We start from the raw sequence: 27707 nt of genomic DNA on the forward strand, positions 1-27707 counted from the left end.
GAATGGGACTGAGTTAGCCCACCTGCTCTCAATCACAACAAGAGGAAACCGTTTGGGGTTGGGGGGTTGGGGGAGGGCTGGAAAATGATGTGTCAAAGTTTTTTTGTTTCAGGGCACCCATGGCATTTTACAAGGCCACTAGGTGCAGGCAAATAGTACCAACAGGAACTGGAGCAGGGTTTATGTAAATCCCTCCAGTCACGAGCAGCTGAAAATAATTTTGACCTCTGAGGAGGGAGACGGGGGTCGGTTCCATGGGGAGGATTTTTTTTTTCTTATTTCTTGAGCAGTTACTCCCCTGCTGCCATAATTTCCTTCCCCTTTACTGTACAAACAGAAAGAGCAGCTTTACCTATTATCTGTGAAGAATATAAGTTCATTAAACAGCAGACCATTCTTTCCCTCATCTCAACAGGGAAACACAATTCCTCCCCTCCTGTGTGTGTCTGGTCATAAACTATGACTCTTTATGACAGTCCCACCAGTTAAAGCTGAGAAGGGCCTGTGTAACCTTTACTCTCTACCATGGGGGGGGGGGGGGGGGGGGTATAAAGGCTACACAATACAGCAAGGAGGAGCATAAAAGTGATCTCATATGAGGCTGAAATCTAAATGTATTATATTTCATGATGCTGGTAGTTTGCGTTATGATTGTTTCAATCTATAGTTCAGAGTTTAGTCTAACCAGCACATTCCTGATTACAGCTGCACTCACACAACTCAGGCTACATGACGTATATTGCACACGTTGTGGCTCAAAACTGGGTTTTTTTTGTTTTTTTCTTAGCATTTCTGTGTTTCTGTGACCTCACTGCCACACCAGCTGCCAGGTCCACCGGTGCTGTCTGATTTTTTAGAGTAAACTTCACCTGCTTTGGCATGCTGACCTCAGCAGCCTCGATTACTCAGTGCTGCACTAGATCTGTTAGTTCAATGTTACAGTAAAGCACACACTGCTACCTTTACTGTACAGAACAGCTTAAAAGCTACTGGGGCAAAATGGAAAACGTTAGCAGCCTTTGGTCAGTGGTACATTTTCCACTGTATTCAGCAGATTATGTTCCCCTTACAACCTCAGCAGAAATAGCCATCATCTACTGTTCTTTTTAGGAATTGACAGAATCCCAACTGAACTAAATCACAAATATTCATTCGTTGATAAACAGCTGTAGATTTTTGACCTGAAGGATCCTGACCCACTATAGCCTGTTAGCACTTAAGCCCACTGTAACACCAAAGAGAAATCCCAGAGTGACTGCCCAGGGTGAAGAGCTCTGTACTGTTATGTGCTGCCATCTAGTGAGAAAATGATGCCAGTTATGAAGTAGATAACTAGTAAAGCAATCTATCAATTTATTTAAATGAAAAAAAAGTACAATTTGTCATAACTTATTTGGTTCCTTGTAATTTGTTATAAACCACAGGTATCAAAAGTTTTTTCTTTCTCTCAGAACAAGCAGACATCCGGCATCATTGTTATCAATTAACATGTCGGAACAGACTGTTTGAAAACTATCAAGCTCAGTGAGACTGGGGGCTGTCTTTAGTCAGCGTTGAGGCATAAACAGACTCCCTGCAGCACCCAGTGGGAGATGTGCATGGTGGTGGACAGGTCTGCCTCAAACACCAACCCCACACCCATTGCATTCCTTCGCAGAGACGTGGTGTAAACTGGTGTCCGTATTGTATTCTGTAGTAAAGAAATGCATACAAATACACACAACAGTAAGGAAAAAACATAAATATAGTGAAGTAAAGTGGGGTATGGAGGCCTGTAGTAGCTGTGGTCCACACCTGTAATCTGAGGCGGCGGGCCTCTATGGGGATGACTCTGAGAATGGGCAGTTCAACAACCAGAACTTTTGGTTTACTCTTCACCAGGCAGCTTTTCTCCGTGTCCCAGTCTGCTCCCTCCAGATACAGGCCAGACACAAAGCAGCCTGCAGGGGAAAACATGCTCAGTCTTTATAAGGCATCACTGATCATGCTGCAAATGATGAGTGTTCATTTCATTACCCTGTCCAGGTCTGTCACTGACTTCATCCTCACTGTGGTACTGGGTCACCTCTGTGTACAGTGTGGAAAGATCCAGAGGCCAACCATTTTTTCTGCATGCAGCTTGGACCAGGGCTGTCAAGTAGGACTCTGGGATATGGAGTCCTGATAGCCACATAACCTTTGGCTCTCCCTCATCCACCTGGTGGACAAGATACATCAGACATAAAGATGAATTCTTGTTTCTTTACTATTTTTTGTAATGCCAGAATACACAAGAATACATGTGAGAAATGATCTGGGTGTCAGTCCTCACCCAGTAGCTGAACTGTTCATAACGCCTCTTGAAATGGATCATCCAGTTGCCGAGGGACTTAAGAGTGTCAGGTGCCAACTTCTTCCAAATGGCAGGGATGTGACCATTAAAAAGGGCCGAAGCGACCTCGTCCAATTCACTGCTCATACCCACCTCACCAGCCAAGGCCTAGGGGATACAATGAGAACAAATCTAACCCTGTGTAAAGCACAAAGACACAACACCTGTCTGTTTGTTTCCTCAATATCTTATAGTCCTCTGCCACTCCTTCTCACCCTCTGAAGCTCAGCCAGAGAGCGCTGCATGCGGACCACCAGCTTGTTGAAGCGCTCCAGCTCTTGAAGCAGCACCACTGAGGTTGGGGAAATGTTGGTGCCAAACTTTTTACGGATCACATCCATGTCGAATAATTTGGGGAGCTTGTTCTGAATGTCCTGGGCCACCTGGCTGATGTACTCATCACGACTTATGCTTCCACCAGATTCACCTGAAGCATAGAAGAGTGTTTAAAGACTAAAAGAGAGGCAGTACTTGGCAACACAGTGGCAAAGAGAGTAATGCAAAACACCTTTCAACAGTATGGAACAGCTTCTCCTTCTGAAAAATGGTAAATATTAATTGCAGGAAGGCTCTGTAGCAATCAGAACTCAACATGGAGGCAAGCAATGTCACAGTTTCTTTCTTTGAAATCAATTAAGGAGCAAGGGAGATGAAAGTTGCCACATCATACCTGTCTGAGGTTGCAGGTCTATTAGGTGAGTCCACATGTCTTTAGCTGCCTGAGTGTAGTATCCTATCTCTGCGTTGGAATGAAGACCCAGTACCTCTGGTGTGTTTGCCAGTGGCAGGGTCTCAATCTCATCTGTAACAGATAGCAGGGTAAAGCTGTGAGAGATGACAGACAATTTAAAGCTAGAGCATGTAAAGCAATATAAATTAAAACTGACCAACATATATTTTTTTGGGTCCATTTGGAGGAATCTTGTAATCTACGTCCTTGTTACTAAAGAAGTGGAAGCGACGAAAGGTGTAGAAGAGGAAGTCACCAAGGTACTCATCCATGTAGACACCCAGGATCCTTCGGTCAAAGCTGTCTATGGCTCGCCCACCATACATCACCTATAGAACATTATACAGACATGCTAAATGTACAGCATGAGCCAGCAAGGTAATAGATATAGTCTTGTTAAAACACAAGGAATTTAGGCTAACCTCCCCAGTAAGGTATTTAAGAGTTCCCCAGGGAATATTGCTGTCTCCTTGGTTGTGAGCTTTGGTCAAGTAGGTGTTCAGGATCTCCATACACACCTGTTGAGCACAATTGTTTAAACAATAGAAAAGTGAAACATCATTAAGCAATAGCTCACGACAAGTCATGGTAATTTGGGATTATATCGCAGCTAAGGGGCGGCCCTACGCAAAGCATAAAGCATTGTTCTTACAAAGAAATAGGCCCTCCTGGCTGACGGTTGTTACAGAATGTACTATCTTGACTTAACTTAGCCTGTTGCTGCCCTGTTAGCTGAACCTAGCGTAGCCTAGCGGTTTAGCCACATCCCAAGCAGTCAACCCAACCTAATAACCAGTGTTATCAATCAATCAATCAATCAAACAATCAATCAAGTGTAATCACATGCAATCGTATAAGGTAGGATGGCAAGTTGGAGCTGCAAACTGAAAAGTAAGCCACCATGGAGGTTGAAGTTGACCACAAATGTTCCATTTTATAGCATTTTGTTAGCCAGTTTTACGTTTTAAAATACTAGATTAAAGAGACCACTGCGCAAGCGGTTTTGGTTGCTTAGTAACAGCAGGAAGTTCCAAGCACCTTGTATAAAAAGATGAAAGCGGAGTGATATAGGATTGTGTAAAGGAATTAGACGTCATCGCTGTGATATACGAGTATTATATCACGGCTAACAACCAATCGGACTGCTTGATATGAGCCATCTGTTATGTAGTTGATATTATACCACTTGCAGTAAATGGAGACTAAAAATAAAGTAAAATCACTTATGTCAAACGTGGCCAAAATGACTCCCATGCCACTTACGAAGAAATCTGACTCGTTGAAGTCGTAGGGGACGTTCCAGCCAATCTTGCCATACTTGCGTCTCTCTTGAACGACAGCATGGAAGAAGGCCAGCACATACACCAGGCTGCGGAAGGCAGGGTGAGGGCATGCAGTCAAGGTCTCGTGGGAGATTTTAGAGTATGTGGCTCTTATGTTAAGCTTGAGACCGTTGGGAGGCTCTGTCACCACCTGCACACAATATTAAACTACATGTTAACACAACGAAAATTTAAAAATCCTGTCCACTACTGGATCTCAGAAGCCCTTCTATTTACAAAAAAAAAAAAATGTGTTTCACCTTTAGAGACTTTTGCAGTATGCCAATGGGGAAATCCTGGATGGGGTTGGTGGTGACCCACAAGCGGAAGTTGGGGTTGGGCTTGGTGATCCTCTCTAAGGACTTCTCGAGATCCTTCAGCCACTTTACCAGCAGATGGCAGTTCTGAAGCATCAACCACTGACCACGGGTCACTGCCCTCTCCAGCAATTGCAGTGCCACCTTTCTCACAGACACAGAAGACAGTTGCACTCAAAGTCTTTACTTTATTTTGTTACTTAGTGTGACTATTTTCTGATCCCTTTACTCATTTCACCTGACCATACTTAAGGCTAAGCAGCTGTGACACGGAAAACAAGTCTTTAGTACCGTCTCTTGACCTTGACCCATAGCAAGGAACTTGAACTTGTTGCCTCCAAAGCCTGACCGCTCTGCTAGTTTCATGAGATCAGCGGCTGGGTCAGAACCGGGACACAGGATGAAGACAATCGGGGAAAAAGGTGTGCTCTGTTCATAAATTGAATCAAAGTTGATCACAGGGGGCTGCACATATCTGAGCAAAAAGACAAGAAAACGTGTAGAAACACAGGGCTTTAGTAAATGATATCTTCTGTAAATATTGCCAAAGAATAGTTTAGTCAACTTAAACTGTACCACAGTATATACAGTGTACATATATACACTAAGATGCACTATTGTATATACATGCAGGTATACATAGTGAAAGTGAAATTATAACACATATATTGCATATATATATTGAACTGCACTAATCTCACTTCTCGCCCATGGTGACATTGACGTAGTCGGTCACAGCTCTGTAGACTCTATCAACACGGAAGCAGCGAAGCAACAGCAGCTTCTGAAAGGCCGACAGGTTCTCCTCATATTTCATGGGAAATACAGCCTGTTCTGGTGCATCTAAGTCATACCACTGGGGATAAAAAGAACAAGGTTAAACTCTCACTTGACTAACCTATGGTGATTTCTGTCACTGTGGTCACTTACAGACTTCCAGTCAGTGGAAGTTTTCTCTACATCATCAGGCAGAGAGCCAAACTGCTCAGGAAAGAGCTCTGCTAGTCTCACTATGTCCTCCCAGCCCTGGTCTGCAAGCCAATCACAAGGCTTTTTCCGTGTGCTCTTTTCCAGGGATAGATTACCTTTACACATTAGGTGGAAAAAACAAGACACTTGACTTTTAACACTGTGTGTCGGATCACCGTCATCTACTGAAACATTTTTAAGAGTAGTTCAACTGGATCATCTCACCCTTAATAAAGAACTCCAACTCCTCCTGAGGCGCCCTCCCTTCTGCCTGCTCAATCTTGATGGTCATGTTAAAGGAAAATAGCAGCTTGTGTCTCTCAAACAGACCTAAGGATATGCAGTCAGTTCAGGTTATAATATCCACAGTAAGTAATCACAAGTACTGTGCTTTATCTTCCATTACATTATTCAGTCTTTATTATCTACCTGTGCAGCCATAGTTATAAACACTGTATGTCAGGGTGTTCATGATGTTCTTCAGTCTTTGGGGCAGGACGGAGTCAGGCAGAGATTTGCGTAGAGAAAAGTCAAACACTTCCAGGTAGGAGGCTAGAGAGTACTGGTACATGCTGTTCACCAGAGCCATTTCTGTCAGTACGAAGAACAGGATAGCACCACGCTTGGCAGCAGGTCGGTAGCCGTCTCTAAGTTTATCAATGTCCATGGATGTCTTCTCAGCCAACTTTAGTTTCACAAATACCTAATGATCACAATAGCAAACAAGAAAAAAATAGGATTCATTATTTGAGTACTATAAGTACTATTCTTTCATGAGCTCACTGACACTTGCTGTAGTCAAACCAACCTCACTGGCTTTAGTTTTTGTTTCGTCTAATGTGTGAACAAGCTCTGTGTTATCCAACATGTTGCCTGAAGATGTGGCCAGCTCTCTGAGCAGGGAGTCCCCGAGGTTCTTCAGCAGCTTCTTATTGTTGCTTGTCTCTTGGATCAAATGCTCGCGCTGCTCCTCCAGCTCCTTCTTTTCAAAGCCCATGATAACACTCAGCAGCTGGTCCTCCAGACCCTTAAGGGTCACTATACATAGAAATTAAATTAAAGACAGATAAAGAATTTAGAATATGCTGTTCAAATGTTACAGGCTATGGTTGCCATGTCAACGAATCTTACCAGTATAATTAATAACCATTGCTTTTCCAAACACTGATGGGGAGTATTTGGGGTTGGATAATTTGGTGTTGAGGTACAGTTTAAAGTTGGGATCATAGTCCACCTCCTTGTCACCAAGCATGAGGACCTGCCTGCCCTCTGCTCCTTTTACGTTCTTCTCCAAGACATTGTCAATCACAGGGTCGATGTACTCATCCACATCTTGAAAAAGGAAAGGGAAGCCATATTTGATGGCCATCTCTAGCTGTTTCAGGAAGTCTGGATCATTGAAAGATGAGATCTGGGAGAAAAAAGGATGATGACACAGTCAGGACAGTGCGTTGTGACTCTTTCCAAAGTGCTGATTCGGGGGCTGCCAGCAGTGGAAAGTTTAGTTAGCAGTCATTCTGGGGCTTGTAAGCAGAAATGAATCATACGAGAATGAAATGTTTGTACCTTGAGGTTATTGTTTTCTTCCTTCTTCTTAATCCATTTGAGAGCTTGTTGTTGTGGGTCAATACACATGGGAAAACGGCTCCCTCTGCTTGTGAGGATTCCATTCTGCACTGACAGCTCATCTGGAGGCAAGCCCTCAGAGCCCCATCTGTCCCAAAGGGTTTATTTGACACATAATTAGCCCCACTAACCCACTGTCAGTGGACAGCCAAAATAAAGCCACATGTGTGTGACAAGCACTTGCATTGCAACCACAACACCTAATTCCTGTCATTTTATTTGACAAACTCATTTCGTATATTCTCAAGTTTTAAACTCTATCATGAGAAACACACTCCTTCTCACCTGCTGATTTCTACCTCATCAGTCAGAAGACTTTCCACTCTGAAAGGCTGGCTCAAGGGGATGCCTCTCTCCTGCACATCCTTAACCCATACTTGGTATACCATTTCATTCCTGAAGTCCCAGCTGAAGGCCCCTACATAGCTCAGGAAAGCAGCAGAGATCAGACAGTCACCCAGGAGACGCACACGCCGCTGCTTCAACTCCTCCAAATCTTGTGTCCACCTGAGTGGGGATAGTTGAAAAGGGAAAAGTAAAGAGAGATAGGTGGAAACACAAATGGATGACGATTAATATGAATCAAATATGCAACTCTCAGCAGGAATGGTTAGATTAAATGTTGTGACTCCATATGTTGCATCTTTTACAGTCTCACCGTTCATTCTCAGAGCTCAAGCCAGAGATTAGTTTATCAGCAGCTATCAGCCTCCTCTCCATGAGCTCAGCCTCCTCCTGTAGCAGCTGTTTCTCCGTGAGAGCAGATTGATACTTCTCTCCAAGAGCCTGCAACTCTCTCTGGATATCATTAAGCTCACTCTGAATGCGCTCCAGCTCCCGCTTGCTTTGAAAGAAGTTCTTCTCTAGGCGTGCTACCTAAAGAAATATTGGATAAATGGCTGTTTAATCTGTGTTCCTCCTTATAGAGCATGAAGTTAGTATGTACAAAACTTACATTACCTTCTCCCTCTTGGGTTTGATCTCCCTCGCAACCTCACAATAACCCATGATAGCCTCAACAAACTTGAGCATTCCTGAGCCAGCCCTGCTGATGGCTTGCATCTCCTCAAAGGTCGTCTGGAGACTCTTTAGGAAGCCTAGCCAGGGGAAATTTCAAGGAAAACTAAGGAAGCATACTTGGCATATGCAAATGCCACTATCATAAACAATACATGGGTGTTACTATTCATATTATGCATAGATCATGAAGCCCACTTACCTTTGACAGTTCTGACCTGGTTGTTATTTATGGAATCACAGTCCATCTCCATCAGCGAGCGCAGGAAGTTAGCCTCTGACATCATCCCCTTGGCTGACTGCCAACTGATCTCCTTGTAGCCACGCAACACCAGGATGCACTCACAAACCACCTGCACCTGTTTGGGTGGCTTGGCAAAGGATCTGCACATTAGACCAGCAGAAAAAGGCAGGTAGAGGAAGAATATTGATTAAAGATGAAGTTTGCTTTTTTAAAGTCAGTTATGTTAAGTTCTGGTTCTGTGAGTGATTGGTGCTCGATTCAAATTTGTGTTTATTCTGTTATCTGTACTTTATGTCCACTGTCTGTATTTGTAATCCACACGGTGTGATGTATTGTCCCTTATGTCATCTTGTCTATGACATAATTAAAATGAATAAATAAAATCTCTAGGTAATAATCAACCCCACATACAGTATAATTTTCTTTACAGAGGTTTAGGGCTCAAACGTACGTGTCAGCAATTTGGCCATCACCATGCTAGCTTTCAACAACACTATAAAAAGGATGCTCTGAGTGAGGAGGAGAGGCTACCTGATTTCTGTGACGTCAGATTTTTCCAAGGATTGTAGGGCAATACGGGCTGACTCCAATGCTGGCAGAGCCTCAGCCAGGGAACTTTCAGCTTCTTTTTTCTCAACAGCTATCACTTTGTTCTGCACTTCAATCTCCTTAGCTTTGTCTTCTGCCAAAGTCTTTTTCTCCTCAGCTAGAAAAAGAAAAAGTCATTGATAAGTGGTTTGTAACAGCTGTGTTTAGTTTCGGAAGCCTACAGTACATGTTTATAATAACCCTGAGTTAAGAGATGCAGTTACTCACTGACCTACAGTCGTGTTTGTGGCAATCTCATTCAGCAGGGCCTCACAAGCAGTGGACTTTTCAGCGAGGACCACCTTCTGCTCTGCTAGCTTGACATTCAGCTCAGCCAGCTGCTCACTGGCCTCCTTCAGTTTATCTAAACCTCCCTCTAGACGCTTGCACTGAGCTGGAACAGGAACCAGTTCACAAAACAAATAATCACAAACATATCACACAGAGCCAAATAATTTATTATAAGTTCCATCTTCTCACCCAGAATATATTGGTCCTTTTCTTCCAGGAGGTTAGAATAGGTGCTAATGAAGTCCAAGTAGTTCTTTGGTGTAACATAGTTGGAACGTCTGAGTTTCTGTTGGAAAAGCTTGCTGTAATCACCCACAGAGCTATGGACCATGCATACATGATCTATCACTGCTGCAGAGTGTGCCTCAGGAATCATAGGACTTTCACCTGTAAAGAAAAAAAAATTAAATTAAAATTAAACTTTGTGAATTGCTAAAAAATATCAAGATTTAAGGATGATATTCCAGCTGTAGGTCTCATTAAAGTAAAAAAAAAAAAAGAAAGTAAATAAAGTCCTTAAATGGTCATCTGAAAATAAAATTTTCCATAATTTAAATTTCTGAAATTACACACCGAGGAAAGACTGAGCCACTGCAAATAATGCCTGTGGAGGCCAGGGCAGGAACCAGTCTATCACAGTGTTGTTCATCAGTCCTGAGGGGAAAAAAATGACACACAGTTAGTGAAATTAAATCATAAATTATAATAAAATCAAGTAGCTGACACCACATTTCACCTGGGAAGTTCCTGCAGCGTGTCCTCAGGGTGTCTCCCACTGGAGACATGCCTAAAACAATGTGTAGATTGTTGGCGCTCTTGTTGACAAAGTACTGCCACACACTCTCTTTAGAAGGACCTGCTCCCATCGTAAGAGCCTCATCACGAAGCTGGTTGAGAACAGACTCCTTCTCATCATCAGGGAACAATGCAGGAACAATGCCTATAAAAAGAGAGCATAATCACTACTATGGCTTTAGCTTTTAATAAAAATAAACGCAGAGTGAGCCAGGAGGTTAGAGCGATATATCCAACCTGAGGTGAGCATGTTGTTAATAAGTTCCAAGAAGCCTTCTTCTGCAACATGGGCATCAGTAAAGAGGAACACCGTCTTCTTATTTTCAATGCCAAGCTTCAAGTACAGTGCTTTCAGGTCATCACGGAAGTTGGACTCACTGTATCCTCTGCTTAGTGTTATCTCGAACACCTGGGAGAAGCAAATTCCGATGCTAGATGCAAGAGATTTCTATGCAAAAATTTCTCTACATTGATGTTTCACAACATAGAAATCAGAGTTAAGAACCACTTTTTAAAGATGCATATGAAGGTATATTTAAATGCTGCTTCTTAATACTCCTGTTTCCACATTTGAAGACAGTGTCACCTATAACTTTATTCTAAATCCTCTTGTACCAATGCTTCACTGAAGTAAAATCACAACTAAGATATCAGATCCAAAAATATTCTACATGTCTCTCCTGTCTACGTATTTCCCCACATGTTTTTCTAGTAGTGAACACGTTTATACAAAATAAATTTGCTCTGCCTTTATTGTAATTGTAGCATTTTCTACTTTGATCTTTTTGAGAAAGGAGAATTTTACATGCGTTCATCATTGAGAATTATTTGCCCATCACCACCAACCTCATATCCGGCAGTGAAGGCGGCGAGCTTGGTGAGTGACTGCTTGCCAGAGCCCCCCACACCGACGAGCAGTGCATGGCCAAGATCAATGCGGATGATGCGGTGCAAGCGGGTCAGATGTTCCAGAGCATCATCAAACAGCACTAAGTTCATCCTCGACTTGTTCTCATTGTATTCCTCTAGAATTTCCTGCAGATTGCAAAAACACAGTGTTTCAGTATAATTAAAGCTAGAATACATGACATAATTGTCATATTATTATATTAGTACTTTCCAAAATGAACATTAGTCTGAGACAACCCACCAGAATTCATTAACAGTTAATAACTTGACAATACCTGAAACAGGGCTTTTGAGGCATCGTAGTCCTGTACGTCCTCATAGACCCTAGGCTCAGTCTCACTGAGGGCTGTCCTGTAGTCTCCAAAAAGAATTGGGTCTCTCATGACTGCCTCCATGTCTGACTTGAAATGCTCCTCAATCAGGTTCTTTATGTGGCCTTGGACCTGATGGCAAAAAAACCCACATTAGGTACATTTGAAAGCTTAAACACAATACTAAACTATTCAGTTATAGTAGATGAACTTACATTTGTAATACACACGTTACATTTGTCTGTGCGGTCAATACAAAATAAAATCTACTGTAAATATCTACTCCTACTATTATTAATAATTATTACCAAGGCTTTGTCAGTTTCATCAATGAGCCTGTCATGGAAGATTCTCAGGCATTCATTTCTCCAGACACGCACAAATTGGGTGACAGTCAAAAACCTGTTTGAGAGAAATCAGGTAGAGCGAATACATCTTAAAAAATACTCTTCTAACTGCACCATCTCTGTTAATCGAATAGAGTGAATGTGCTTGACCAGACCTGTCAGGTTTGGTGAGGGTCAGTCCATTGTAGACTCTTGACAGGTCCCTCAGGTTGAAGATGTAGTGAAATTTGGAGGGAGTGGGTGGAAGATCTTTGATGATGATGTTGTACAGTTCCAGTGTGCAGGAGGTGACTTTATCACAAACCTTCTGTATGATGTCTTCAAATGCCTAAAAATATTTGATCAAGACGTTTGAATCTGAGGGATCTTGAGATTCTGATATGTATTGATTTAACAGATACTCACTCTCGTGTGGCCTTTGATAATGGTGGCATAGATACGGTGGAGAGATTCTACTGCAGGGAAGGGGATGCTATAGACACTGAAGAGTGAGATGAAGCGGGGATCCACCTCATTCCTCCCACCTCCTGCTTTTCCCATGGAAGCAATAAAACCAAGGTCCTTGAGGATTTTGTAGTTAAGATCCTTCCCTCTGTCATATATGCCTCCTCGGTCCAATAAAAGCTTCAGAAGTGCGATGGGCTGTTGTGTGCCGTAATTATCCACCTGGATGAGCATACAATATATTACAATAAAGTAAAAAATACAAGCACTGTCACAGTGGCCGATATTGGAGACTTTGTTGAGAGCTAGGACCTTTGGCATATTCATGTCATCCATAAAGACCAGCAGTCTCTTCCCCATAGGAGGCCCATAGGTCTCCTTGGTCCTTTTCTCCACATTGGCCTCCAAGTTCCTCTGCAGGTCCATTGAGGTTGTTCTGGATGAGAAGTTGATGATCAGAGTACTCTAGAAACAGTAAAGAAGAAAAGTAAAGAATTTAAACTCAAGCGACGCAACAAATGTGCACATGCATGGTTAGATGGTAAACTCACCCTTGTATCTGCATTGAGGTTCTTCAAGAAGTTATGAATGGTGGCAGTCTTGGAAGTGCCAGACTCTCCAACCAAAAGCACCGGCCTCTTTATCTTCACCATCTGTTCCAGGAGCCAGCTGGCTCTCGTGGTGTCGATAGTTGGCACTAAAGCAAAGATGAAGGAATCAAAGTGGCAGAAGGAGCTTTGGAGGGCCAACACGTTACAGTAAATATGAATGCATGCAGGACATTTGATTTGTTCCTTCTCACAGCTCACAAAATTGACCTTTACCTAGAATATCAGCAAACTTCATCTCAGGGTTGTGGATGTATTTGGTGACCAGGGAACTCCAGGGAACCCACTTCTGCTGTATTCCATCGTAATGGAAATCATACAGAGTCGGGAGGTATCCTGTATGGATGCAGATATTGTGGTATCAGTAAGAAGATAGTGTAACATAATTAAAGGAACTTGAACTTATTAATTTGTTGATTCAAACTGTCAAAATGTTAAACTGGGTAATGATATGTCTCAATTTTACCTAAAGCCATAAATAAATCCTGTTTATTGATTATTGATGATTTCAATAATGGCCAATTGCATATACGGTAGTCATAGCTCCTTTTTTTGATCAAGTTTTTATTACTTTATAACATACATACATACAAACAACAACACAAAGAGTCATATCTCTCAACCATGTTCACTAGTATACAATATTAAATGTATGCTAACTTCATAATCATCGAAGTTCTTGCTCTTTACCTGGGATCTCACCAGGACCAGCCAGGGCTTTCTCATCATGCACTGTTGTTAAGCAGGAAAGCTTTTTGATGAACTCATCAAACTTGTTCAAGCCACTCTCCAGCAATGTTGCCCCCAGTGAGCAGTACAGAGCTTCCAGGAAGTAGCACTCCAGGACTTCAGCACTGCTGCTCTCACTCTCAAGCAGAGCATCCAGTGTCAAGCACAGCTGAGTCACCTAAACACATAGCCAGTGCATGCACAATTCACCTAGGTACTGTAGTCTGAATATGGGACTATAAAAATGCTCATGCATAAATAAAACAATACTGGAGTATATTTGAGATGGATGAGATTAACCTACCATGTTCAGATCTGTCTGAGGGACAATAGTCTTCAGTTTCTGACCCTGTTTGCCATCAACAATACCGTCCACAATCATGTCAATAGAGCTGGGCACATATTTCTCAAACAGTTTGTTGAGCACATTTTGTTCCTAGAAAAATAATATAAAATGTGTTTAGATATTATCAAACTATAAACAAGTGAAATTATAACATATTGTATATGTTTTTTTTCATACCCCATCAGGTCTGTCGTTCACCCATCTCTGCCAGTATGGGGTGTATCGAAGGTTTTTGGGGTCAACAAAAACCATTCCACAACGGGAAACAGTAGCAGGGGAAGCATACTGTAGATCTCCAACCTGTGGTGGTTAATGTTCCTTGCATTATTGCACTGACAGTTGCTTTGCAGAAAACTGTAGGGAAAGTTATTCTGCTGACAGCCATATTAAATTCAGACAAACCTCAAACAGCAGGGCACAGTGATTCTGTAAACGGATCCGTTCTCCATTGGCTAGAGTGAGGAGCTTGTTGTCATCCATCACTGAGTTCATATTCTCGACCCACAGAGCATCCACATCCCCATCAAACAGGATGTACCTGTGAGTCAAATTCATGTATGTAATATAATATGAACATCACTGTTATGTTGCAAACCATCACCAACTGATTATGTAATGTTTCCTTTAAGATTATTTTTATTTTTTATTTTTACCTCCGCTCTTTTTTCTCAGTAGGCTTGTTGATGTCTCGGAAGATATTGGATAAGATCCCATCAGTCCAGTCACGAGTCTCAGGGTCCAGAACACCGTAAAGTTCAATGACACTCATGGCTTTAGGGTTTAGGGGATACATTTTGGTTTGAAATCCCAATCTGATGACGAGATAAAACACATGTCGCTATTTTCCCACAGAAAAGATCAGGAAGGTGGTGTAAACTTAGATGATTTAAACTGACTTGGTCTGAGCTTGACATAATGTGCTGATCACAACTGATTTCCCTCCACCTGTTGGGCCCACTATCATAGTAGTGTGTCTGGTCATCATCGTCTCATACATCTGCACAACTTTATCCACCTGAAACCACAGACAGCATAAAGAAAAAAAGAAAAATACATCATTTAAACATCATGTTACTTCACTCAGTTGACCAGGAAAGCCTGTAACTCAAAGAATCAAATCTAAAACCCCGATGAGAGACCTGGTTAGACAGCATGAGATATTTGTGCTCTTGCAGGATCTCTTCCACGGCATCATTGAAGTTGGAATAGCGAACACGAGGGCAGTCTAGCCCAGGGAACAGATCTGAGATCAGCCCAAGGAACAAGGGCACGTCCTCAAACACAAACTTTGGCAGGTTCATGTCCCTGAGAGTACGCATCAACACCACATCCTGGGGAGAGGAAAGTTAGAAATAACAGTGAATAAGTGACAAAAGACCATAGAGAATTACAAAAGCTTTAAAGAAAAAAAATCATATTTCATATTTACTTTTTTCAGCAAAGCTCACCTACCCAATCACAGTCTAAATCAGTGTGACCTCACAATAGCTCTATTCACCCTATGAAAATAAAACATCTCTACCTCACTGAGGTCTGGTGAGCCTCTCTTCAGCTCTCCTGCCATCACTAGGACAGACTTCAGAGCTCGCAGGCCAAAGTCATAATGAGACTGCTTGGACAGCTGCTCACGTGCCAGCTTATACAGTACCGTCATCTTCTTTGCCAGCACCTGCATTTAACAAAAGTGTAGAGGTGATATCCTCAATAAGAAATTTTTATTTTCAGCAGCAAGTAGTAAACCTCGGTAACAGTGTAGAGTAACATATTTTTCCATGGTTATTTCCAAATTACCTGAGAACACTAATATAAATCTTGTATATTATAGTAATATTACATAGGCATGGATCATTACTCCCATCATTACTCACGATGGGAGCATCAGCCTAATAGTAACAAGGTAATTTGTGTTGTGTGTGAGTCCCTCACCTTGGCCATTAGGAAGCCCTCAGAGAAGAGCATGATCTCACAAATTTGCTGCAGGTCAGGCACAATGACCACGACAGGCCTGAAGAGGGCTTTGACTGATTCTGGCAGCTCTGTGCGTCCTGCATAACCTGGGTTCATGGTGATGAAAATCCCCATGCGCTCGTCCAGGCTGATCTCTTGACCTTCAAACTGATATGCATGGTTAGAAAGGGGTGATTTAGGGGAATAAAGGTACTACATTACTGTGTATATGCTAAAGAAACAAGTTAGCCACTTAAATTATCAAGAGTAATAACCTTTGTGAAATATCCATGAATTTATACAAAAACTGGAATTATTTTCGATATATTCATAACTGGTTCTGCATAACTAGACTTACATGAAATAATTTAAGGTGCAGAATGAGAGCATTGCGGATAGTCTGGATTTGGGAGGAGATAACTGACAACACAGAGGCATCGATGCGATTGAACTCATCAAAGCAGCCCCACGCTCCACACTGGGCAAGGCCAGAGAGGATCTTACCCACAGCCTGCACACAAAAAGGAAAGGAATTTAGGGAAACTAGTGATATGGAAAACAGAGTATTGCTATTGCTCTGGCAGAGTGTGCCACTGAGTAACATTTGCACTCAACAGATCATACAAATAATTAATGCAGCTTCTGGCCATCACTTTTGAGAATGATGCAAGTGAGCACATTGGCAAGCAATCCAACAATTTGTATAAAGTTGTGTAGCTTGTATTTTTCATGAGCATAGAGGTGCATGAACATAAAATAAGCATACATGCCTGATGATTACAAACACCCTCTATTATTCAAGGAGAGTGGTTGTATTTTGTATGTTTTATGACAGAGTCCCAAACAATGTACTTCGGTTTTTGGACATTGATAGATGCTCTCTCTTAAGACGTCAGAGATCAGGTTGAGCTTCTTACCATATAGTCCATGCCCTCACCACAGTTTGTAACCACGCAGAGCAGTCCTAAAGCCTTGGCCAGATCTTTGGTGGACTCTGTCTTCCCTGTACCAGCTGGTCCTGCAGGAGCTCCACCCAGGTACATGGAGAGGGCCTGTATCACAAATACACACCCACATACAGGGTTTGTGAAACCAAGCTGACAGAAAGATTTAAATGTGATTTATATACATTTGACAGCTTCTCAAACCTGTGTGAGGGTGAGGTAGATACGGTCTGTCAGCGGAGTTATAACCAATCGACCGTTCAACCCCATATATTCATAGCCATAAGAGAACGACGCACTGCACTGACGCACAAACAGGTCGTCATGTTCACGGACCCAGTAGAATCTAAGTTGGCTTTCCCACTCAAACTCTTTTGCGTCCATTATACTGGAAAAGAGAATTAAAATGTTGTTATATTTAAGCCCACCTTCAAACAAGAGTTATACTGTCATGTGTGATGAAAAAAAGTTTAAACTGTCAAAGGTTAAGTTTACCTGTTTAGTACAAAGCTGTCTACAATGTCTCTTGCATGGACGTCAATGATAAGCACTGTGTTTATCTTGCGTCTGTCATTTGTCTTCATAGGTTGTGTGATACGTGTTACCAGCTCATCAATCTGCTTGTGCATTTTCTTAGCATAGTGCTTCAGCGCGTGCTTTTCTCCTTTTTTCACACTTTTAAAGACGTCCTCTACCTCCCAGGTCCACCACACTTGATTTGCAGCCAGCACCACCATGCCTTGGTACAGCAGCATCCAATCCACCCTAAGAGAAAAAAAAAGACAAATTTATTGTGGCTTATTTGCACACACAGCCATTAGCAAAACAGCTCTCATATACTGTATATAATATCTACACACACCTGCTCCTGTCTTCACAGTAGCGAAATATTGCTTCTTTGGTGATAAGTCTATTAGTCCTCCTCATCTCCAGAAATATTCCTGTCATCCACTCCTCCACCCTGCCCTCCACTGGGATGGGTTTCCTCAGCTCCATCACCTCACCCTCAGCAGACACCATGGCTCCAGCTACTGTCTCACCATCACTTTCCAAATCAAACCTCAGAGATGCTATGTTGTCATACATCTTGTGGAGCAAAGAAAAACAACTGTCTAGGAAATGTTTCACACAAATGGCAAACAGTGATCCTCCCCATAGAGGATAATGCATGATAATAAATAATGAATGATGTATTCTTTATCCCTCCTCCTCCTTTTAGTGGTGTGATACCTTGATCATGTGCTCCTGGACACAGGCAGGGTCACTGCTCCCCAGGATGCTGAGCAGTTCATCATCCGAAATGAAGAAGAAGCGAGGAAACGCGTTTCGCTTGGAGTCCAAGTAGTCATTAAGACTCTTCTGACACCTCTCTAGACCATCACTCAGGGCCTGAAGGTCTGTGAGACGGTTGGGCATCAGGCAACACCGCTTAATGTTTGGACCCTTCACTGTGTCACTCATTATCTACACAAACAATTCAGAAGACATTATTTTGAGATGTCCAGTAACAGAGTACTTTGTTTTCATCAGTCTAATATTATGGCAACACTTACTTCTTTAAACTTTTTGTCAATGTTGTCAAATTTTTTAGCTTCCTCCGGTAACTGGGAACGAATGTCTCCACCAATGAATATGCTCTCCAGGTACATCCATTTTCGTTGTACCAACAACCATACCTGTGCAAGAAGTATTTTTTCAGAAGTGGTTTTAGTAGATTGGCTCAAGTGTGATGTGAGATTTGGCCGTCCTCACTGACCTCTATGGCTTCACTGATAAGGGACAGGTCTTTTTCCCATTGCTGTATGGTGCCAAGAAAAGGTCCGACAAAACGGCTGCCCGCCATGCTCTGTAAATTCATGGCATCGTTGTCCACATTCAGCAGGATCTCATCCACTGCACCCAGAATAGAACCACGTTCCTGGGTGCCTTTAAAATAGGGCGACACGCTGAACTTCATGTTTTCCCACGTCTCAACCACCTCCTTCACTCCCTGAAAGCACACACACACAAACACTGACACGTGAATAATGTAGAGTATTTGTGATTTCACCGATACAACTGATGCCTATCTCCACTTTGAGATAATTCACAAGGACAGAAACTTGCCTTCTCAATACTGAGCTCTTTTACAGCAGCGGTGACAATGTCGCCAATGACATTTGCATATTTGTTCAACTCCATTGCAAACATGTTCTCCAGAGTAAAGGTGTCAGGGTCCATCTCAAAGCTAGTACCGGTCCTTTCCATCAGTTCCTTCCAGTGTCTGTGGCCCGAAATATAAAGACAGGTTAATTTGATTTATATCATGGTCAACATACATTTGCTATATTTCACAATACTCTTATTATGTTTTGGGTATTTCTAGCTATTCCAGGTATTTCCAGTTGGGTTCTGGTGTCAATTTGCACACTAACCTGTCTCTGAGAGCCTCATTCTTCAGGTCCAGCAGGAGAGGCAGAGACTCTCTAAACTCCTTCATGCGTCCTTCTAGAAAGAAGGCCACAGGTAATGCCCGCACATCTTTAGGCAGCTGCCTCAAGCTTTTGATGAGACCCTCAACACCCTCCTGAAGAAGCTGGATGTTTAAATCCACCCACAAAGTCTGAGACCACTCCGTTTTTGCGTCCTAAAAGATGTAAGGACAAACACATGAAATACTTGATAAAACATGTTGACCAGAATTATGTGTACTCATAATAATGTGTCCCAATATGCAACCACATCCGACCTTCTGAGCTTTATAGACAGCATATATCTGTCTCAAGCCATTCATGTCCCTCTGCATGCTGACAACCCCTGGGTACACAGTTATTGGCAGATCCAACAGCTTCTCAGCATTAGCTAGCTCCTGCCGTCCTGACACTATCTTGGCAAGATCTGCCTCATATGTTCCCATAATGGTCAGTCCTGCAAAAAACAAAAAGAGAGAGACTGGTTCCTCTACTACATTTCAAAATTGAATACCATATTGTTGGTCTGGCTATAACAACTGAAGGCAGGGTTCAGGTGCAAAATTACCTTTCTCCAAATCATCTCCCACAGCTCCAGGACCATGCATGTTGAAGCTTTCAGCAAAGATATCCAACTCCTGCTTAAACTCTCCAATCTTATCTTTTGTAGTCTTTGAGTGTGTATGTGTGTATGTGTGTGTGTGTGTGTGGGGGGGGGGGGGGTAGGAAGAAAACTGTAAATGTACATTTCTATATAAAAACTGTTCATTTTATGTTTAAGCAGACTGTGTGGGTTTGATGTCTTACCTGAGTAAATGATTTCTTGACATGTGTCAGACTTCGATCCACTTTTCTGGATTCTGCAAACAGGTCACTCCACATTTGGCCGATATTGGCCCCCAGCTCCAGTTCATCCTCTCCGACCTACACATGGTCAATGGTCAACAAGGGAAACAACATCAACGCATGCTTTTGACAGGCAATGATTTAAGATTAAACACACATTACCTCCACTTTGTACATGGCCAGTGTTCTGTATCTTTCCTGGATATCAGTGAATCTCATCTCCACATCTAGAGACATGTCCCTGATGTCTGAGATGGTGCTAAGGACGGACTTCAAGACTTCAAAAGAGTCAGGGTTCTGTTTCAGCTTCTCAGAGAGTTGCTGTTGTGTTAAATAACCATACATATAAATCACACAATAAAATCAAATAATATTTACAATAAAAACATATGATACAGTGTAGCAAGATTCAGTACCATGAGTTCATCTTTCAAGTTGAAGAGATCCTCTTTGGCAGGCGTGTTCAGCAGGCTACCTAGTGAACTGATCCAGGAATCAGCAGTCTCCTGCACTGTGTGAGCCAGAGGCTCCAGGTTCAGACGTATGACATGCTCATTCTTAAACAAAGGTTCCAGCATCACCTCCTGCTTGATACGAGAAAGGAACTGCAGCTTATCATCATACATGACACAGGAGGGATTTCTTGCAGCAAACTTTTCATTGACGATGGTTTTGTTCTTTTCCCAAAGGGGCCGATAGCGTTTCCAGTGGACGAGATACTGATCCACAGAGAAGAGCAGCCGCTGGATGTTCTGGGACACTGCCATGGCACTCTCATTTATCTGAGGATGCTGCCACACGTCACTGTAGAAACTAAATGTCACCACCTCATCTTCACCTTTCACACGTTGTGGAGGGCACTCAATGCAAGTCCCATGCATCCAGCGCACAAATTGCTGAAACGCAACCATAGGGGCAGAATCAAGTCACATTGTCCGTGTTAAATTAAAAATAATATGTTTTTAAACGTAAATGCAGTGGTGCAATGGGAAAATCATGATGATCCTACCTTTGTGCTCTCTACACAGTCTTTGATGCACTGCATGATTAGCCAGTAGATCTCATTGCTTTGGGGCTGCAACACAATCTTAGGGGCAGACAGGATGGCATCAATTTGGAAAAGAGCAGTACTTCCCCTCAGCGCCATGTTGAAGGCCTGGATGTTCCTACATGTGAAAGTCAACAAGAGGGATGTTACAGTGGTTGAGACAGATACTGTACTATTACTGCTGACAAAGAGGATTACTATAAAAACCTTAACATCATGTAATTACCTCAGTACCATCTTTACGAGGGAATCTAGCACCTTGCGTTCCCAGTACATGTAATAGTCTGCCATGTCTTTGGCTTTTCCGCTGCTGGTTCCCATGATCAAATGTTCTGTTTTAGTGATGAGTGGTCCAATGTCTGCATACTTCCGACTTAACAAATGCACATTCTTGGTCCGTTCCTGCTCGATACGTTCACAGAATTCTTTGACACCTTGAAAAACATGCAATCAAGTCAATGAAAAATCTTGTATTATAATCGTTATATCCAAATAATATTGTCCTACCTGGTAAGTCATTTGATTTATCTGGAACTGGAGATTTCAGTAAATTGGCCATCACCATGGATTGCAACTTGGACTCAATGTCCCTCTCATTCTTGTGAATCTGATTGACAACTAACTCAAACTTAGAGACAGTCTGAATGCTTTGTTTGATGAATTCGGGGATGCCTAAAACCAAACACATACAGTATTATGGGATTTTAATTTGATCAGACCACATGCATAAATCAGACTAAAGAGACAATTCAGCACACCCAAAGAATTCCAGTTGAGCCTTTTACATCCGAAATACATCTCTTTTTCGACTGCTCTGATCTTTTGAGCCAGCATAATGAACTTTGCTTCACTCAGGCTGTCCATCACAGAGTGGAAGCAGTTGACAAGGTTCTTCAGGTCATCCGCATATCTAAAGCCAAGGTTGAAAGAGACAGGTCAGGTCAGAGAATCCATCGATCATTGGTTTGGTATTCAGTTACTGGTGATTATCATTACCTGACTAGTTTGTGCACCTGTAGAGCAACATTTTTAGCCAGATAAGGCACAGTATAGCCCAATGACACAAGGTTGTTTGTCTCAGAAACAATTGTCCTGATCTCTGGAGCAAAGTTCACAATGTATCGCACACCCCTCTGTAGGCTGCTTTTAGTTGGTGGGACATGCTTTAAGTGAGAAAAATGCAGGGAAATTGAGACAGTTACTGTATGTGTGGTTTATACAATATTTGAGTAACAGTTATAAGTTGGTAAATAGTAAGAGATACATACCAGCTCTGCCTGGATTTGGGTTTCACTGGTAATCATGACCAACAGGGGTTTTTTCATTAGCAATGGCAAGTTGCAATCGGTTTCAGCCAGCCAGTTCTCATACTTCTTCACCTCATAGTCCCTGAGCTGCATTGCCATTTCCATGTACTTGTCCCTGGCCTGAGAAAATGCAGCAATAGTGTTATAAATGCCTTTCATAACACTTTGGTGTCTAAACAATTGAATATTTATATTGACCTATACAGCTGTGCAAAAGTGAAATAACTCACCGCTTTGCTCTGCTCACTCTCCAGTATCTCCGGCACTTGCAGGAATGGAAGAATGGTGTGTTTGATGCGGTGAAAAAGAGATTGAACCCATCTGATGGCTCCTGCTGCTGGAGGCTCCCCCTTATTTAGTGGTGGTTTATCCTTATTTGCCTCAAATATTTCATTTATACTGTCCACCTACAACAAAAAAGACTTTGGCATTCTACGAAAGTGCTTGTGGTCGATTATGATCACTCCATTCAGAATTCTAATGGTAAACCGGCACAGCAGCCTAACATGAAATATTGTTTTGTTGCATTTTTGAATGTGTTGAATGAAAAAATAAATGTCAAAGGTAATTACTAAATGTAAGTCACATTCTAAAACACATGGATGAACTCTGTTCCTCAATTGAAGTGTAGTGTCTAATATTATCACGTAAATTCACATAATTTGAAATCCAACTGCATGTAAGTCAAATATCAACCAGTACTTTTTCTTGATTTAACAGTGCAGTACCTCTTTGCAATACTGAGCCAGGATGTCATTAAATTTTCTCATCAAATGGTTGTTGACGGCCTCTCTTGAGCGGATGTGTTTCATTTTCAGGAGCATGTCAAAGGCAGCAGCTGAAGAGCGCAGTGTCTTAAAAGACTGATCGATGAAGTTGATGGCCTCTCCCTCAATAGCCTGAGCAGACACATGTGAGAAGTGAACAGCACACACAACATTATGGAACTTTATTGGTGCAAAACTGACAAGTTACACAGTTAATAGATACAATCACGCATAACCCTAGAACCCTAAAGACGGGTGATATTTAGCCGCATGATTGCTGTCATGTGATTTTCATTGTGTTGCCGTTGTCTGAGTCACATGAGTCCTTCAGTAGCTTCAGTCTGCTCACTGATGTTACTGAAGGTAGGCGTGTTTCCCTGCTCCAATCGCTGCTTTTTTTCCAGCAGACACATGTCCGGGTGATTTTGACCAGACGTTAGTGATAGCGGGTAAAATATTTTGTCCATTGTAGGTAATGCAGAAAAACTGTGTTTTCCATATTCCTTTACCAAACAGGGCTCACATGTCCCAGAAATGGGTGGACTGAAGGACAAGGTCCCAATTCCATCATTTTTGTTTTTATCATGTTTTTGTTCCCTAATTCCCTAATTATTCCACTAATTTTAGAGCCTTTTTATAGGGTCTCCCAATTATACCTTTTTTCATTTTATGAGATGTTGTATGGGGGAAATGAAAGAAGAGTACTTTAATTTGCCATGTATTGTTTTACATTAATATATTTTGATGAGAAGTACTTTTTATCGGGTATATTATCTAAGGTAAAATATATCAAACGTTAGTGATGGTGTTACTAATTGCAACTTTAGTGTTCTAGGGTTTATTCAATTGTTATGTTGTTACAGACCTCATGTTCCCACAACTTCTGCATTCCAGATGTCCTAAACTCACCTGAACAGTAGTGTCAAAGTCTTGCATGATCATTTTCCAGCTGCTCATTTTACAGATGTTGAAAGGTTTAAAACTGACGTCTTCAATAGGCAAAACCAGACTATCCACTCTGCACAGCACTTCATCAATGCGTTTTGGGTCTCCGGTCACACCTTTTAGCTCTGGACCAAAGATGTTATAGAACTCCTCCAAAATCTGCACAAAACAAACAAACACAAATCAGGAAGAACTCTTTCAAAAACCAGAGGTGATTTTATTTCATTTTCATTTTTGAGTGAGAGGTACAAAGTGTATGTACACATACCTGCAAAACATTGTATAGGTCCTGGCAGACGGAGGCCATGTAGTCAGTCTTCTCAAACAGTCTCTTACGGTCAAATTCCCAGCGTTGATTCCTGCCTGATTCTTCAATTTGAACGCGCACCTCGAAGTAGGATGACTTCCACTGGTCCAGGACCTTCTTAGCATCATGCACCTTGGATTTGGCCACTTCCCTCTTATCTCTGTCCAAGGCACAGCACATTGTTAGGTTATACCACGAAACAATCAATTTGAATAAAGGATTCTGACATTATAAAATATAGTTCAATTTAAAATCCCTGAACCTCCAACGTTAAACTTAAATGTATCCATACATACTTGAATAGCGTGTGGACATCAATGACTTGAGTCACACGTTCACACAGCTGCCAGGCGACACGTTCCATTAGAGGGACCATACGCTCATTTGTGTTAAAGTGGCAAGAGATTATCCACACAATTTGCAGGCTTTCCATCAGAGGAAGGATGTTATCCAGGATCACACTTAAATTTGCTCCAGTAGCCAAATTCTACAACAGACAACGGTAACTTTGATAGAAGTGAAGGTGAGGATAGCAAAACAATTCTGTAGTCACAATTATGATTGTAACCACCAGCTCTTGTCAGTTACACTGTTCATTGTTAACAGAGAAGTATCTCAGTGTAAAGAATATTCAGCAATAATGCATTCATAACAAGTGCAGCTCACCATGAAGTGTCTTTCCAGTGTGCTGAGGAAGAGTAAATTATCGTCTGACTCCACGCGGTATTTAGTAAGTTCAGCAACCGTTCCTTCCATTGTCTGAATAATTCCTGCATCTGCTTTGATCATCACCTCCAAGATCTTCTCTACTACAGGCTGTTTGAGTTGTTCACTCAGAGCACTGAGGATGGATGCACGCTCCTGCCAAAAAGTTATCTCAGCCAAAGGACCAGGTGCCTGGTGGAAAATGAAAACTAAATGTTTCATATTGGTCTATCACAATGTACAGTATGTTTTATGCTTTCTTCTACCTAATAATTGAATTTGGAGCTGACGGGGATAATATGTCACATATTTCAGCAGCAATTATACATGTAAATGCTCAGCCCCATAGCCTTCAGTTGATACCATCAAGTCTGCCCCCCGGCATTCTGGAAACTCAGAATATAGGGAGAATCACAAACCTGTGGCTTTTTGTTTAGCTGCTCCTCAACCAAAAAGGTAATTTGAGTCTGCCAGTTCATCACACACTGCTCTAACTTCTCTACCATCTCTGGGTTGGACCGAAGTACATCCACCTCCGGCTCCAGGTCTAGCTCAGGGATGTGCAGCGTAACCTCATCTGCGACGAAGAGACTGATTTTTAGATTGTCCTTTTATTATGAAATGTTTTTCATGTGTAATTAAAGTTAGCCTGCATAATCGAATAATTTCAGATTCTTCACAAAGTAATCTCATGACAAGGACAGCTCAAAATATGCTGAAGAAGTGAGGGGTGAAATGAGGAATTCCAATGGCTTGTAGATTATTCTGCAGAGTTTAACAAAATTTAAGTCACCTTGAATTTGAAGGTGTTGGATAGTTGTGTTGAGCATGCCCAAATACTTGTACGTCCAGTTCAGCAGCTCATCACGAATCGTCGATTGCCCACTTGACTTCACTGAGCTCTCCTCTTTATCCTCTCCACTGGTCTCCTCCTCTTGAGGAGAATCAGCCCTGCTTTCATAACCTGCACCAGTTATCTTCATCTGGTGGGCAGTAATCAAGGGTATATACACCTGACAAGAGACACAGTGAAAGTATGAATTGTGTGGTTCTTCATTTTGTAAAATTTTTGATATAAAGAAAAAACAAAGATTGATTGTGACAGTGACACAATCACAATTGTGACAGTATTCTGTTGTTGTTACATTGAGTTTTTGTCTGACTGTTAGTGGTTGCTGTTTTTTATTATACTTACATTGGCAAGTTTGTTCTGCAGCACAAGAAAGGGATGTCCACTATGCATGCCAATGTCAAATAGCCTGGGCATCAGCATACAAGCCTCATTTATGTCCAATGGTTCAACAATGGTCTCTATTTACACAAATAATATATTGGTTAATCTTTTATCTGAACAATAGGAGCTTGAACATGCTCCAATGTAATGATACTGATCTGTGTTCTCACCCTTTGTGTTCCTGAGAAAGTAGAACACACTGGATTTCAAAAATCTCTCCGGGTATTCGTTTACTGCCATGTGAAGCTCAATGCGATGGACTACTTGAACCTCAGTCCTCTGAAAACACAAAACCAGAAGTGTCCATCAACAGTAGACAAATTCATTTTTTGAAACACAGCCACAATTAGAAAACAAATAACCCAAGAGGGTTGGAAAGTAATGATTGTCTCACATGACTGGGACATGGTTCAAACGTCTCCTCTGAGTCTGAGGTTATTTCCGCTCCACTTTGAGTCCAGGACTTCTTGTCAGGATCTGAAGAGTCTCCATCTTTTCTCTGTTCTGTGATTATGAACATTGTAGTTAGAATGAATACGACTGCATACAAAATTAAAAAATATACAGGTCTAAAGCCTTCATTTGCTCATTTTTTACACCTTCGCTTGCCCAAATTTGTAAATATTGTGTATTATGGTGAAAATGGTCGTTGGTCTTTAGCCTAACTGTTAAGTTAGCATCAATTATCTTTGAGAGATGCTGATGCCTAAGTAAATGACCCAAATGTAAAGTTATGCTAATAGCCAGAGGCACCCCTTGCTTGCCAGCAGGCAAGGCAGATGACTGCATGGGGCCAGAGACCAGTAGGGGCCCCCCCAAGGGCTGATAAACTTTAAACTACAAGAGTGACAACACACATAGTTTGCAATGACTATCTGGCTGTTAAGCCATATTATTTATAACATAATGGTGATGAACACTGGTTTCGAGGGGGCCCCTGTGAATTTTTGCCTAGGGCCCCCAGCAGACTCTAGACTCGCCTCTGGGAATGGCTACATGAGCGACACAACTTACCAACTGGAATTTCAACTTCAACTTCTTCCTCCATAATAGTTTTGAAAATGATAAGGCATGAAGGCGAGTCTTCCTCAGATACGAAGTTTAAATAACGGATCATTTTCTCTTCTTCTTCTCCATCTCCCCGACCGAGTAGTTCATCAAAGCAGTCGTGAGTGTCCGGTAAATTGAAACCGGCCGATACGCACTGTCGGATCCATTCGACGCGTAAATCGTCGTGGACCAT

The 27707-nt window shown here is 41.9% G+C and overlaps 1 protein-coding gene across 1 annotated transcript; it reads right to left on the reverse strand.

The window, feature by feature from the left end:
• Nucleotides 1-1543: 1543 nt before the first annotated feature.
• dnah10 (dynein axonemal heavy chain 10) lies at nucleotides 1544-27707 on the reverse strand (the record flags this gene model as incomplete). Its single annotated transcript, XM_083912771.1, has 78 exons — nucleotides 1544-1690; nucleotides 1795-1940; nucleotides 2017-2197; nucleotides 2312-2479; nucleotides 2587-2798; nucleotides 3042-3173; nucleotides 3259-3430; nucleotides 3524-3619; nucleotides 4365-4574; nucleotides 4684-4884; nucleotides 5032-5215; nucleotides 5442-5596; nucleotides 5671-5825; nucleotides 5935-6039; nucleotides 6139-6412; nucleotides 6518-6747; nucleotides 6841-7120; nucleotides 7276-7423; nucleotides 7621-7842; nucleotides 7994-8211; nucleotides 8296-8432; nucleotides 8555-8736; nucleotides 9128-9302; nucleotides 9417-9578; nucleotides 9665-9862; nucleotides 10049-10129; nucleotides 10212-10415; nucleotides 10508-10679; nucleotides 11117-11305; nucleotides 11455-11622; nucleotides 11799-11892; nucleotides 11993-12165; nucleotides 12243-12503; nucleotides 12594-12746; nucleotides 12833-12978; nucleotides 13106-13225; nucleotides 13580-13796; nucleotides 13923-14054; nucleotides 14142-14264; nucleotides 14367-14502; nucleotides 14618-14776; nucleotides 14861-14979; nucleotides 15104-15295; nucleotides 15487-15633; nucleotides 15891-16079; nucleotides 16270-16422; nucleotides 16829-16963; nucleotides 17060-17243; nucleotides 17351-17620; nucleotides 17718-17941; nucleotides 18086-18319; nucleotides 18409-18531; nucleotides 18612-18845; nucleotides 18962-19118; nucleotides 19270-19481; nucleotides 19584-19762; nucleotides 19874-19976; nucleotides 20113-20229; nucleotides 20314-20472; nucleotides 20568-21047; nucleotides 21161-21317; nucleotides 21426-21633; nucleotides 21707-21871; nucleotides 21958-22109; nucleotides 22196-22400; nucleotides 22494-22626; nucleotides 22737-22913; nucleotides 23235-23405; nucleotides 24183-24377; nucleotides 24487-24685; nucleotides 24822-25012; nucleotides 25192-25422; nucleotides 25650-25807; nucleotides 26024-26243; nucleotides 26426-26541; nucleotides 26635-26743; nucleotides 26859-26968; nucleotides 27479-27707. 78 exons carry the CDS (start codon nucleotides 27705-27707, stop codon nucleotides 1544-1546), a joined length of 13755 nt encoding a protein of 4584 aa, XP_083768897.1.

The sequence above is a fragment of the Echiichthys vipera genome (assembly GCF_963691815.1).
Source record: "Echiichthys vipera genome assembly, chromosome: 4".
NCBI lineage: Eukaryota > Metazoa > Chordata > Actinopteri > Perciformes > Trachinidae > Echiichthys > Echiichthys vipera.